At 43.7% G+C, this 14,695-nt stretch overlaps 1 protein-coding gene across 1 annotated transcript; it reads right to left on the reverse strand.

The window, feature by feature from the left end:
• Positions 1–90: 90 nt before the first annotated feature.
• Positions 91–13,560, reverse strand: ddx46 (DEAD (Asp-Glu-Ala-Asp) box polypeptide 46). Its single transcript, XM_087807163.1, has 23 exons — positions 13,438–13,560; positions 13,035–13,199; positions 12,445–12,567; positions 12,259–12,343; positions 12,017–12,185; positions 11,670–11,920; positions 11,238–11,345; positions 11,010–11,175; positions 10,814–10,934; positions 10,573–10,748; positions 10,387–10,508; positions 10,251–10,329; positions 9,604–9,686; positions 9,371–9,535; positions 9,142–9,304; positions 6,749–6,942; positions 6,201–6,338; positions 5,990–6,139; positions 5,702–5,926; positions 4,774–4,992; positions 4,558–4,702; positions 1,277–1,350; positions 91–253 (listed from the first exon to the last, which is right to left on the reverse strand). The coding sequence occupies exons 1-23, from the start codon at positions 13,452–13,454 to the stop codon at positions 206–208; spliced, it is 3,186 nt and encodes a 1,061-aa protein (XP_087663289.1). The 5' UTR covers positions 13,455–13,560; the 3' UTR covers positions 91–205.
• Between the last annotated feature and the right edge of the window lie 1,135 nt (positions 13,561–14,695).

A 14,695-nucleotide genomic window follows, 5' to 3' on the forward strand; every position in this document is an offset into this window, starting at 1 on the left:
TGATGACACGTGACTGAGGGTTTGAACCCGCAACCCTCCGATGAATAATCCAAGTTAAATCTGTGATTATTAATATAGAAGGAGACTCGGTTTCCATAGCAACATGTGTTTATTGAAATGTAAAAACATTCACACACTGACGTGATGAGACACAGAAATAAAAGAAGTAAAAACACGTCGAGGAAAGAAAAAGACGAAGAAACGTCTACAACACTTTGTATCTTCCCTTGTTCGTCGGTTGGTACGAGTTCCTCTGTGAAGACAAGAGAAGAAGATGAGAGAGGGAGGGAGGAGAGAGAGGGAGAGAGAGAGAGAGAGGGAGGGAGGGAGGGAGGGAGGGAGGGAGGGAGAGAGGGAGAGGGAGGAGGAGAGAGGGAGGAGGAGAGAGAGCAAGGGAGGAGGAGAGAGAGGAGAGAGGGAGGATGAGAGAGAGGGAGGAGGAGAGAGAGGAGAGAGGGAGGAGGAGAGAGAGCAAGGGAGGAGGAGAGAGAGGAGAGAGGGAGGAGGAGAGAGAGCAAGGGAGGAGGAGGAGGAGGAGGAGAGAGAGCAAGGGAGGAGGAGGAGAGAGAGGGAGGAGGAGGAGGAGAGAGAGGAGAGAGAGAAACAAAGACAGAAAAAGAGAAGAGAGAGAGAGAGAGAGGGAGGAGAGAGGGAGGAGGAGAGAGAGCAAGGGAGGAGGAGGAGGAGGAGGAGGAGGAGAGAGAGCAAGGGAGGAGGAGGAGGAGGAGAGAGAGGGAGGAGGAGAGAGAGAACGAGGGAGGGAGGAGGAGAGAGAGGAGAGAGAGAGAGAGAGAGAGGAGAGGGAGAGAGAGAGAGAAAGAAAGACAGAAAAAGAGAAGAGAGAGGCGAGAGAGATAGGGAGGGAGGAGAGAGAGCGAGGGAGGAGGAGGAGGAGAGCGAGAGAGGGAGGAGGAGAGCGAGCGAGGGAGGGAGGAGGAGAGAGGGAGGAGGAGAGAGAGCGAGGGAGGGAGGAGGAGAGAGAGGAGAGAGAGAGAGAGAGAGAGGGAGGAGAGAGGGAGGAGGAGAGAGAGCAAGGGAGGAGGAGGAGAGAGAGGGAGGAGGAGAGAGAGAAAGAAAGACAGAAAAAGAGAGGAGGGAGGAGAGAGAGAGATAGGGAGGGAGGAGAGAGAGAGAGAAAGAAAGACAGAAAAAGAGAAGAGGGAGGAGAGAGAGAGAGAGATAGGGAGGGAGGAGAGAGAGAGAGAAAGAAAGACAGAAAAAGAGAAGAGAGAGAGAGAGAGATAGGGAGGGAGGAGAGAGAGAGAGAAATACGAACTAGTCTGATCAGTTCTTCTTTGATGAGGCGAGTGATCTCCGTCTTTGCCTTCTGAACGGCGAGTTCACTCGCACCTGAACACAGTGACATCACTTCCTGTTTATGAACCTCATCATCTTGGTTTCATTATTTACACGTTTAAACATTTGTTATTCAACATTTCAAAGTGACTGGACGTGTGAAGCAGGGACTACTAACTACTAACTACTAACTAGTCACAGCAGATCAACTTCTACAAGCGTCTCCAAACAAGAGTAGAAAAAGTAAAAAGTTGTGATAATACACACAAAAGTACATAAGAGTGAATAAATACAACAATAATGCAACTTTATTATTTATGTTTTTAGACATTTCAAACTAAATATATGATTAAATGTACAGAAAAATAAAAGCTACATGTTCTATTTATTTAATGAATTATTCATTTATTTATAAACATATTCAAAGTTTAAATGATGTAACTTTCAGACGCGTGTCGAGAAAACATGTTGGAAATATATTTAAATACAATTTTAATGGAAGAGAAATGATCACGTGTCGTACGTACATATGTAGTACTGCAGTACAAATACATGTACTGCAGTACATGTATTTGTACTGCAGTACATGTATTTGTACTGCAGTACATGCATTTGTACTCCAGTACATGCATTTGTACTCCAGTACATGCATTTGTACTGCAGTACATGCATTTGTACTGCAGTACATGCATTTGTACTCCAGTACATGCATTTGTACTCCAGTACATGCATTTGTACTGCAGTACATGCATTTGTACTGCAGTACATGCATTTGTACTGCAGTACATGCATTTGTACTGCAGTACATGTATTTGTACTGCAGTACATGCATTTGTACTCCAGTACATGCATTTGTACTCCAGTACATGCATTTGTACTGCAGTACATGTATTTGTACTGCAGTACATGTATTTGTACTGCAGTACATGCATTTGTACTGCAGTACATGCATTTGTACTGCAGTACATGCATTTGTACTGCAGTACATGCATTTGTACTGCAGTACATGCATTTGTACTCCAGTACATGCATTTGTACTGCAGTACATGCATTTGTACTGCAGTACATGCATTTGTACTGCAGTACATGTATTTTTACTGCAGTACATGCATTTGTACTGCAGTACATGCATTTGTACTGCAGTACATGCATTTGTACTCCAGTACATGCATTTGTACTGCAGTACATGCATTTGTACTGCAGTACATGCATTTGTACTGCAGTACATGCATTTGTACTCCAGTACATGCATTTGTACTGCAGTACATGCATTTGTACTGCAGTACATGCATTTGTACTGCAGTACATGTATTTGTACTGCAGTACATGTATTTGTACTGCAGTACATGCATTTGTACTGCAGTACATGCATTTGTACTGCAGTACATGCATTTGTACTGCAGTACATGCATTTGTACTGCAGTACATGCATTTGTACTGTAGTACATGTATTTGTACTGCAGTACATGCATTTGTACTCCAGTACATGCATTTGTACTGCAGTACATGCATTTGTACTGCAGTACATGCATTTGTACTGCAGTACATGTATTTTTACTGCAGTACATGTATTTGTACTGCAGTACATGCATTTGTACTGCAGTACATGTATTTGTACTGCAGTACATGTATTTGTACTGCAGTACATGCATTTGTACTCCAGTACATGCATTTGTACTGCAGTACATGCATTTGTACTGCAGTACATGCATTTGTACTGCAGTACATGTATTTTTACTGCAGTACATGTATTTGTACTGCAGTACATGCATTTGTACTGCAGTACATGTATTTGTACTGCAGTACAAATACTCCTAGAGACCAGTACATGCATTTGTACTGCAGTACATGTATTTGTACTGCAGTACAAATACTCCTAGAGACCAGTACATGCATTTGTACTGCAGTACATGTATTTGTACTGCAGTACAAATACTCCTAGAGACCTCGTTGTTATCACTTAAAGGTAGAAATCGTTGTAACGTCGACGAGTCAAACCAGGATCGAAGTGCTGAAGGTGTTAATAAATAAACATTATTAATGAAGTATAAATAAACATTATTAATAAAGTATAAATAAACATTATTAATGAAGTATAAATAAACATTATTAATAAAGTATAAATAAACATTATTAATAAAGTATAAATAAACATTATTAATAAAGTATAAATAAACATTATTAATAAAGTATAAATAAACATTATTAATGAAGTATAAATAAACATTATTAATGAAGTATAAATAAACATTATTAATGAAGTATAAATAAACATTATTAATGAAGTATAAATAAACATTATTAATAAAGTATAAATAAACATTATTAATAAAGTATAAATAAACATTATTAATGAAGTATAAATAAACATTATTAATGAAGTATAAATAAACATTATTAATGAAGTATAAATAAACATTATTAATAAATTATAAATAAACATTATTAATAAAGTATAAATAAACATTATTAATAAAGTATAAATAAACATTATTAATAAATTATAAATAAACATTATTAATGAAGTATAAATAAACATTATTAATAAAGTATAAATAAACATTATTAATGAAGTATAAATAAACATTATTAATAAAGTATAAATAAACATTATTAATGAAGTATAAATAAACATTATTAATAAATTATAAATAAACATTATTAATAAAGTATAAATAAACATTATTAATAAAGTATAAATAAACATTATTAATAAATTATAAATAAACATTATTAATAAAGTATAAATAAACATTATTAATGAAGTATAAATAAACATTATTAATAAATTATAAATAAACATTATTAATAAAGTATAAATAAACATTATTAATGAAGTATAAATAAACATTATTAATAAAGTATAAATAAACATTATTAATAAAGTATAAATAAACATTATTAATAAATTATAAATAAACATTATTAATAAAGTATAAATAAACATTATTAATAAAGTATAAATAAACATTATTAATAAAGTATAAATAAACATTATTAATAAAGTATAAATAAACATTATTAATGAAGTATAAATAAACATTATTAATGAAGTATAAATAAACATTATTAATGAAGTATAAATAATCATTATTAATGAAGTATAAATAAACATTATTAATAAAGTATAAATAAACATTATTAATAAAGTATAAATAAACATTATTAATGAAGTATAAATAAACATTATTAATGAAGTATAAACATTATTAATGAAGTATAAACATTATTAATGAAGTATAAATAAAGGTGTGGACGTACTTTCGATGGCCAGGTAGATCTTTCGTTCTCCTTCTTTGGGCTCCTTGCCTGGAGGGAAGTATGTTCCTCGGATGGTGATGGCGGCTTCAGAATATTCTCCGATCCTCTGCAGAGCTTCTTTGGACGTGACCTTCCAGCGCGCCGTCTGGAGGTCGGAGAGACGACATGAAGACACCAACGCTTGGGATCTATACTGGTCTCCAGGACGACACGTACCTGCGGGAACTCGTTGATCTCCAGCTCCTCCTCGTATCTCTTCACCGTCTCCGACTGCTCGCTGGTCTGCCGCTCGTCCTCCAGCTTCTCCACCGGCGTGTAGTTGAGTTTGGCGTTGATCTTGTCGGCGAGCTGCTCCGCGATGGTCTTGGCCGACACTGACGGCGGCATGATGTTGCGTCCTCGCAGGACGGCGTTGGTGGCTTGTTGCATCACGTCCTGCACACACACACAGGTGAGACACACACACACAGGTGAGGCTCTCTCACACACACACGCACACACACAGGTGAGGCTCTCTCACACACACACACACACACGCTAAGGTGAGGCTCTCTCACACACACACACACACACACACACAGGTGAGGCTCTCTCACACACACACACACAGGTGAGGCTCTCTCACACACACACACAGGTGAGGCTCTCTCACACACACACACACAGGTGAGACACACACACACAGGTGAGGCTCTCTCACACACACACACAGGTGAGGCTCTCTCACACACACACACACAGGTGAGACACACACACACAGGTGAGGCTCTCTCTCACACACACACAGGTGAGGCTCTCTCACACACACACACAGGTGAGGCTCTCTCACACACACACACACACAGGTGAGACACACACACACAGGTGAGGCGCTCTCTCTCACACACACACACACACACACACACACAGGTGAGACACACACACACAGGTGAGGCTCTCTCTCACACACACACACACACACACACACAGGTGAGGCTCTCTCACACACACACACACAGGTGAGGCTCACACACACACACACACACACACACACACAGGTGAGGCTCTCTCTCACACACACACACACACACACAGGTGAGGCTCTCACACACACACAGGTGAGGCTCTCCCACACACACCCACACACACACACACACACACACACCTGAGCCTCCGAGCCCAGGTTCCTCTGAGCGTTGATCCTCAGGGCCATGCGCTTGGCCAGCTCCAGCTTCTGGATGGCTCCGGCGGACGTGGGCCCGAGACCCCCGAGACCTCCGGACGAGGACGAGCTGGACCCCGATCCTGACATTCCTGCTGCCGCTCCAGGGTCAGACATGTCCTTCACCCTCTTCTTGGAGTTGAACATGCTCTCGATCTGATCTTCGATCTGTGGAGGAGAACGTTCGAGATCGTCCTTCATGGCGGAGAGGAAGGGTCAGAGGTCACTCACATCCAGAGTCCCGTCCTCGTCGTCAGAGTCCTGCAGGCCCAGAGCCGCTTTCTGCAGCTTCTTCCTCTCGTTGGCCAGAGCGTGTTCCGTCTCGTCGAACTTGAAGCCTTTTCCCGAGAAGCCGCTGCTGCTCTTGATGGACTTCCCGGCCTGTGAAGCAGAAGATCATGGTTCACCAGGAACGCCGGCGTGACGTTTCTCGGGGTCTCACCGCCTTCTGCACGTCTTTGAAGGACCCCCACAGCTGCTCCAGCTCCGGAGGAACCAGAGTTCCAGAGAGCTCCAGGGCCTTCAGAATGTCACCGGCGTATCGAGCCTGGTCGTCGGTGATGAAGGTGTAGGCGTAACCCTGGAGACGGAAGAACACTGACGTTATTAGAACTTCTTTCTGAACTCAAACAATAGATATTTTCAAAATAAAACAACTTTCATTTATAGTCGTTCAATTGGAATAAATCGTCAGTCTTTACAGTGACAGACGTTACAAGTTACAACGTTTTTTAACTTTGGAATAAGAAACTTAAACTTCGGTAAAAAGTCGATTCATTTTCAAAACATTATAGAATTAAATCATTCAACACAAAATAAACATAGAAAAGAAGAACCTTTATTTCTTATTTACTTCTTTTATTCTCAACTGACACAAAAAACACTTCAAATTAAACCTTAAATATTCAAATATAAATAATTAATAATGTGATGCTTCAATGAATCAATACTTCCAACATGTGGATGTTAACGTCGACCTTCATGTCTGACCTTGTTCCCGGCGCGTCCCGTGCGTCCTGCTCTGTGCACGTAGTCCTCGTAGTGGTTTGGACAGTTATAGTTCACCACCAGGATCAGCTGCTTCACGTCCAGCCCTCGCGCCGCCACTGATGTGGCGACCATCAGTCGACACGCCCCGTTCTTGAAGTCCGTGATGATGCTGTCGCGGTCGTACTGGTCGATGCCTGCGGAGGCGCCGACGCACAACGTTAACACAACAGATCTGGACGTGAACACAACAGATCTAGACGTGAACACGACAGATCTAGACGTGAACACAACAGATCTAGACGTGAACACGACAGATCTGGACGTGAACACGACAGATCTAGACGTGAACACGACAGATCTGGACGTGAACACGACAGATCTGGACGTGAACACGACAGATCTAGACGTGAACACGACAGATCTAGACGTGAACACGACAGATCTAGACGTGAACACGACAGATCTGGACGTGAACACGACAGATCTGGACGTGAACACGACACATCTAGACGTGAACACGACAGATCTGGACGTGAACACGACAGATCTGGACGTGAACACGACAGATCTGGACGTGAACACGACAGATCTGGACGTGAACACGACAGATCTAGACGTGAACACGACAGATCTGGACGTGAACACGACAGATCTAGACGTGAACACGACAGATCTAGACGTGAACACGACAGATCTAGACGTGAACACGACAGATCTGGACGTGAACACGACAGATCTAGACGTGAACACGACAGATCTGGACGTGAACACGACAGATCTAGACGTGAACACGACAGATCTAGACGTGAACACGACAGATCTAGACGTGAACACGACAGATCTAGACGTGAACACGACAGATCTAGACGTGAACACGACAGATCTAGACGTGAACACGACAGATCTAGACGTGAACACGACAGATCTAGACGTGAACACGACAGATCTAGACGTGAACACGACAGATCTAGACGTGAACACGACAGATCTAGACGTGAACACGACAGATCTAGACGTGAACACGACAGATCTAGACGTGAACACGACACATCTAGACGTGAACACGACAGATCTAGACGTGAACACGACAGATCTAGACGTGAACACGACAGATCTAGACGTGAACACGACAGATCTAGACGTGAACACGACAGATCTGGACGTGAACACGACAGATCTAGACGTGAACACGACAGATCTAGACGTGAACACGACAGATCTAGACGTGAACACGACAGATCTAGACGTGAACACGACAGATCTAGACGTGAACACAACAGATCTAGACGTGAACACGACAGATCTAGACGTGAACACGACAGATCTAGACGTGAACACGACAGATCTAGACGTGAACACGACAGATCTAGACGTGAACACGACAGATCTAGACGTGAACACGACAGATCTAGACGTGAACACAACAGATCTAGACGTGAACACGACGGATCTAGACGTGAACACGACGGATCTAGACGTGAACACGACAGATCTGGACGTGAACACGACAGATCTGGACGTGAACACGACAGATCTAGACGTGAACACGACAGATCTAGACGTGAACACGACAGATCTAGACGTGAACACGACGGATCTAGACGTGAACACGACAGATCTAGACGTGAACACGACAGATCTAGACGTGAACACGACAGATCTAGACGTGAACACGACAGATCTAGACGTGAACACGACATATCTGGACGTGAACACGACAGATCTAGACGTGAACACGACAGATCTAGACGTGAACACGACGGATCTAGACGTGAACACGACGGATCTAGACGTGAACACGACAGATCTGGACGTGAACACGACAGATCTAGACGTGAACACGACACATCTAGACGTGAACACGACAGATCTGGACGTGAACACGACAGATCTAGACGTGAACACGACACATCTAGACGTGAACACGACAGATCTGGACGTGAACACGACAGATCTAGACGTGAACACGACAGATCTAGACGTGAACACGACAGATCTAGACGTGAACACGACGGATCTAGACGTGAACACGACAGATCTAGACGTGAACACGACAGATCTGGACGTGAACACGACAGATCTGGACGTGAACACGACAGATCTAGACGTGAACACGACAGATCTAGACGTGAACACGACAGATCTAGACGTGAACACGACAGATCTAGACGTGAACACGACAGATCTGGACGTGAACACGACAGATCTAGACGTGAACACAACAGATCTAGACGTCATTTTAAAACATTTTCAATAATGATTCTCTGATCAGGATGTGAGGGCTGGAGTCTCTCCCAGCTAGTTAGGGTGAGGCGCAACAACCCTGAACATGTCACCATTATTTCGGAGTAAACCCAGCAGACCCCGAGAACACTGAGACGAGGCTGAAGTACCTCCGTGCAGAGACATGCAGGGGTACGAGGCCTTCATCAGGTCCTTGAGGAGACCGTCAGCATGTTCCTGCTTGTCCACGAAGATGATGACGGAACCCTTCTCCTGGTAATGTCCCAAGATCTCCAGCAGCTTCAAGAACTTCTTGTCCTCGTCGATGACCAGCTACGAGAAGATGACGTGAATAAAGTGCTTCTTTGTCTCAAGGAGAAACGACGGTGGTCCTCGTACCACATGCTGCTCCACGTCCGAGCAGACCACACTGCGTCCTCCCACCTGGACCTCGATGGGCTTGGTGAGGATCCTTCGAGCCAAGGCTTCCATGGCTCGAGGGAAGGTCGCGGAGAACATCACGGTCTGTCGGTCCGGACGCACGTTGTCCACGATCCTCATCACCTGAAGAAGGTGTCGTTGGCGTCAGTGAACCATAGAGTTGGTTGCCATGACGACGGGTCAACACTCACCTGAGGCTCGAAGCCCATGTCGAACATCCGGTCGGCTTCGTCCAGCACCACGTACGTGACTCTCCTCAGGTTGGTGACACGACCTGGACATGGAGCGAGACCAGCATCAAGACATGGATTCAGGTTCTAGGAACATACATCGGTCAAGATCTCCTGTGGAGACCCTAAAGTAAAAGGGTGCAAGACAAATATACGCCCTTTATTTAAATGTTTCCATGTTGACTTTGCATCGTTCCACAGATAAACACGTCCAGGAGGAACATGGTTTAAATAAACGAGTCATGACTGAGTAACAACATCACGATCTAAACATCTGTGTCATCAGCTCTTCTCACCATCGCAGCAGCACCTGCTAAAGTGAGAAAACAGCCTCAAGATACAAAACAAGGGTCGGAGCTCATGATGCACTATCTGACCTCTGACCTCTGCTCACCTACAAGGGAAACATATTACAGATTACCTGGCATGTGTGGAAGCAAACGAAACCCTCGATGTAAATACACACCAATGTTTATGTTCTGTGACAAAAGTCAAAATAGCTTCTTGAGCCACGGATGCTAAACGTCACATGGTTGGTCTTCAACAGTGAAGGTCGTTTAAATCGCACAAATCTTGGGTTAAAGTGTGGGAAGAGTTTGAAAACTCACCACTGTTGGCTCCCAGCATGTCGATCATTCTTCCAGGCGTGCACACGATGATCTCCGCGCCTCTCTTCAGCTCAGCGATCTGTGATCAGGTCAGGATGAAGCTTGAGTCCATCGACACGACGGAGGATCTTCTCACCTGCTCACTGATGCCGGTGCCTCCGTACACACACACCACATTCAGCCCCAGAGGCTTGGAGAACTTTTTACACTCCTTGGTGATCTGCAGAGCCAGCTCGCGCGTGGGCGTCATGATGATGGCTGGTGGACAGAGGTCAAGAGGTCAGAGACCAACAGAGAGAACATCCGTGTGTGGGTCACGTACTGATGGGTCCCTCGGCGTCCTCCAGGGGCCTCTGGTCCATGATGTGTCGGAACATGGGCAGCAGGAAAGCGATGGTTTTCCCGCTGCCGGTCTTTGCGATGCCGATGAGGTCGCGACCCGACATGATGGCGGGAATGGCCTGAGCCTGGATGGGCGTCGGCTTCTCGTAGCTCTGCCTGAGACCACGTTAGTTTGCACGGAAATCCAACCGAATTTCAAATAAAAATCTGGGAGTTTTTACTTTTTCAGAGCGTTGAGAATCTTCATGGACACGCCGCACTGAACCCACGTCTTGATGGGTTTGGGACACGACTTCCCTTTCACGGTGATGCCCTCGAGCTCCAGGCGGTACGAGTGCACGTCTGGGAGACAAATACGACCACATTGAAGAAAAGAACTAGAAAAATAGGTTGAAGAATGTTTTAGAGAACAAGAACCTTCTGGAGTCATCCTGGCGAGCTCAGGCACCTCCACATAGAAGTTCCTCCTGTACTGCTCGTACTGGATCTTCCCGTGGTCCACTGGCTCAAGAACTTTCCTCTGTTTGGTCTGGAAACCCGTCAGAGCAGTTTGCAGATCCACTTCTTCTTCCTCCGACGAGTACTTCAGCACAACAAAGAGCAGTTGAAGTGCTTGTAGTCGAGACATGGAGATAAGAAACTCACCTCCATGGCATCTTGGTCGTTTTCCATCAGCTCCCCTTTCTTCTTGTGGGTGTTCAGTCCTTTCTTGGTCTTCACTACAGTCACCACTTTGGTGATCGTCGCTCCTTTCTGAGGACAACGAAGGTTTTCATGAGCAAAACAGACTTGAAGACGAGTTACAAGTAGATAATGTTCTTCAAGACGCAGTAACTTCTCATCATGACCATGTTTTAAACTCATTACTTTATAAAGTTGCTCTGAAATCTGGACGAACGAGAGGTTACGAGAGTCCATGATGACGTAATGATGGCTTCACTCCTCCTCCAAACACGCACATACACACTTGTGTACATACACCACATAAACAATTAAAAACACACACACGCTTTAAATCACTTATTCAACTTGAACTCAAAAGAACGTTTCCGTGTAGATGGTTAACCTTGTACTGACCTTGTCTCCACCCTTCACTCCTCCCATGTTGAACTTCTTCACCTCCTGCTTCACCTCCTCCATGTAGGCATCCAGAGGATCCACCTCATCCTCGTCATTCTTTTCCACGGGAGACTCTCCCTCTTCATCGCCGTCCTCCTTGTTCTCGTCTTTCACCTGCGTGTCCTTCTTCTCCCCCTTCATCTCTCCATCTTCATCGTCTTCGTCGTCATCGTCTGCATCCATCGGCACGAGAGCATCTTCGTCATCGTCTGAAAGAAACACGCATGAGTCGCAGCAATAAGGTCCAGACTTCAGCTCTGAAGCTCGACGTGGTCGTCACCACCGAGGATCATCGTGTTCTTTACCGTCGTCGTCCTCCAGACTCCACTTCTTTCCCTGCTTCATCTCCTCAATTTCTTTCTTGATATCGCCGATGTTTTCTATGGCTTTCTTCCGCTGCTCCTCCCTCCACTTCTCCACTCGCTCCTTCCTCTTCCTCATCTCCTCCTCCAGCTTGTTCTGGTCAAAGTCTTGCTGCATCGGCACAAATGAAGACGAGTCAGTGACGCACAAACAAGAAATGGTACAGTTTTGCAACTTCACTCACATCTTCAACTTTTTCATCTTCTTTCTCCTCCTTTGCCTTTTTCTTTTCTGAAACAGGCTCGGGTTCTTTCTCTTTGCTTCTTGGCCTGGAAATATATCAGTCACAGCTTTCAAAGTTTGAATTTGCGAAGATTCCTAATCTTGGAAACATAAATTCAGAGAGCGTTCAAAATCAAAGATGTCTCACTTTTCCTCCGTTCTTCTGCTCTTGCTCGGACTTGCAGATCGTGATCTTCTGGCTCGGTTCCTGCTGCCAGACCTCCTCCTGTCTCTGCTCCTGGACCTTCTCCGTTCTCTGCTCCGAGTGCGCCTTCATGTCAAGGAGAGAGAAAAAAAAAGCCACTTGATGATCATCACATGATTTTCAGTTCAGATACGTCTTTAAAAAACGAAGGTCACTTCGAAGCAACACGTATTTATTAAAGTTGAATTGTTGAGGTTCAATTATTTAACCCAGAATGTTATTCAATAGTAAAAAGAAAAGATTTCAGTAGATCGATCTTTTTTTTAACTGCAACTCGTCCAACATGGTCATGACGAGGGAATGACCAACATTTACTGTCAGTAGTTGAGGTTTGGTCCTTTGATGGTGTAAGTGAATTATTATTATTATTATTATAAATGATCTTACTTCACCACTGATCAATGCACAGTAATGGTTGATTCAAACGTTACCTGCAGAAATAAGATTGTGCTTCAAACCTCAGGACAGACACAGATTGAAGCTGACCTCAGATCTGCACAAACACCAGGATAACAACATTGACTCTCACGGACCTCGCTCGTTTACGGTCCCTGGACCGGGACCTCCTGCGCTCTCGACTGCGGGATCTCTCCCTCCGGTTCCGGTCGCGATCGTCTTTCTTGGAGCGTTTGTCCGGAGAGCGACTCTTGGATCGAGACCCGGAGCGACCGCGCGACCCGGAGCGCTTCCTGTAGTGTCTGTTCGGGCGACAAAACACCATCGATACACACGAACATACGACGAAACATACGATAAAGTTGAAAAAAGCATAAAAGTCATTCATAAAATGATTTATTTTCGTCCGGTTCCGGGATTATGTTTACAAACATCACGCCTGTTAGCAGCTATGCTAACGTTAGTCTCACAAGTTCTCAAGTTAAGCGTCTTAAATACAACTTTAAATGACGTTTGATGGTCAAACAGCCGCAGACTCACCTCGACTCTCGGCCCATGTCAGGGTTCTTCACAAGTTCTTCTATTTAGCGAATTAAACGAGTTTGTTGATATTAGCGACACAACTACGACGTTTCATCATGAATGTTTGCGACTTTGAACTCGTTGTCACTGCCTGATACTTCCGGCGCTTTCTGGCGTCATTTCCTGTCTTCGCACTTGTAACGGAGACGAGCCGTTCAATATGACGCGGAACTCTCCTGAACGACCTTTGAACTCTCGGTACCACACGGAGGTTCTTCTCATGTCAACACGTGAGAGTTTTTAAAATGTTTTTTTATATTTTCTGTCTCGACGTTTGTTGACTAATCACTCGTCCATGTTCTCTGCTGCTCTCTGCTGGACACACGCGGTACTGACGAGTGTCGCTGCTCGTTCGTCCAAATACTTTCAAAATAAAATAGGATTCGTTTGTAAAAATGTTCATTAGAATCTCTGAAATCAAGTTACATCTCATGAAAACTAACGTTTATTTATCATTTGTTTCACACACGATGGTTTCATCAGAGTCTGCAACTCTTCAAACACAAGAAATTAACGAGAAAGTCATGACTTAATAAATTAATCTTTTATTTTGGAGAGACATGTTTGCAGGTCAACAGCTTGTGTTTTCGTCGCAGTGACGTCACTCAGCGTTCAGGTGACGTCACTTTGAAAAACGTCGAACATGAGAAACACGTTTGAAACATTGATGAATGTCTACATGTTTAGTTTTGAAAAAACACGTGTAAATACTCCTTGTGTGCGTGCGATTAACTAATGACCAGTTTAACCTGGTTATGTTTCACTAGTTAGTTCTGTCTTTAAACATCAAAGTGATGAAGAACTTTAACCTGGTTGTGTTTCACTAGTTAGTTCTGTCTTTCAACATCAAAGTGATGAAGAACTTTAACCTGGTTGTGTTTCACTAGTTAGTTCTGTCTTTCAACATCAAAGTGATGAAGAACTTTAACCTGGTTGTGTTTCACTAGTTAGTTCTGTCTTTCAACATCAAAGTGATGAAGAACTTTAACCTGGTTATGTTTCACTAGTTAGTTCTGTCTTTAAACATCAAAGTGATGAAGAACTTTAACCTGGTTATGTTTCACTAGTTAGTTCTGTCTTTAAACATCAAAGTGATGAAGAACTTTAACCTGGTTATGTTTCACTAGTTAGTTCTGTCTTTCAACATCAAAGTGATGAAGAACTTTAACCTGGTTGTGTTTCACTAGTTAGTTCTGTCTTTAAACATCAAAGTGAT

The sequence above is a fragment of the Callionymus lyra genome, chromosome 14 (genome assembly GCF_982586985.1).
Source record: "Callionymus lyra chromosome 14, fCalLyr1.hap1.1, whole genome shotgun sequence".
In the NCBI taxonomy this organism is placed as follows: domain Eukaryota; kingdom Metazoa; phylum Chordata; class Actinopteri; order Syngnathiformes; family Callionymidae; genus Callionymus; species Callionymus lyra.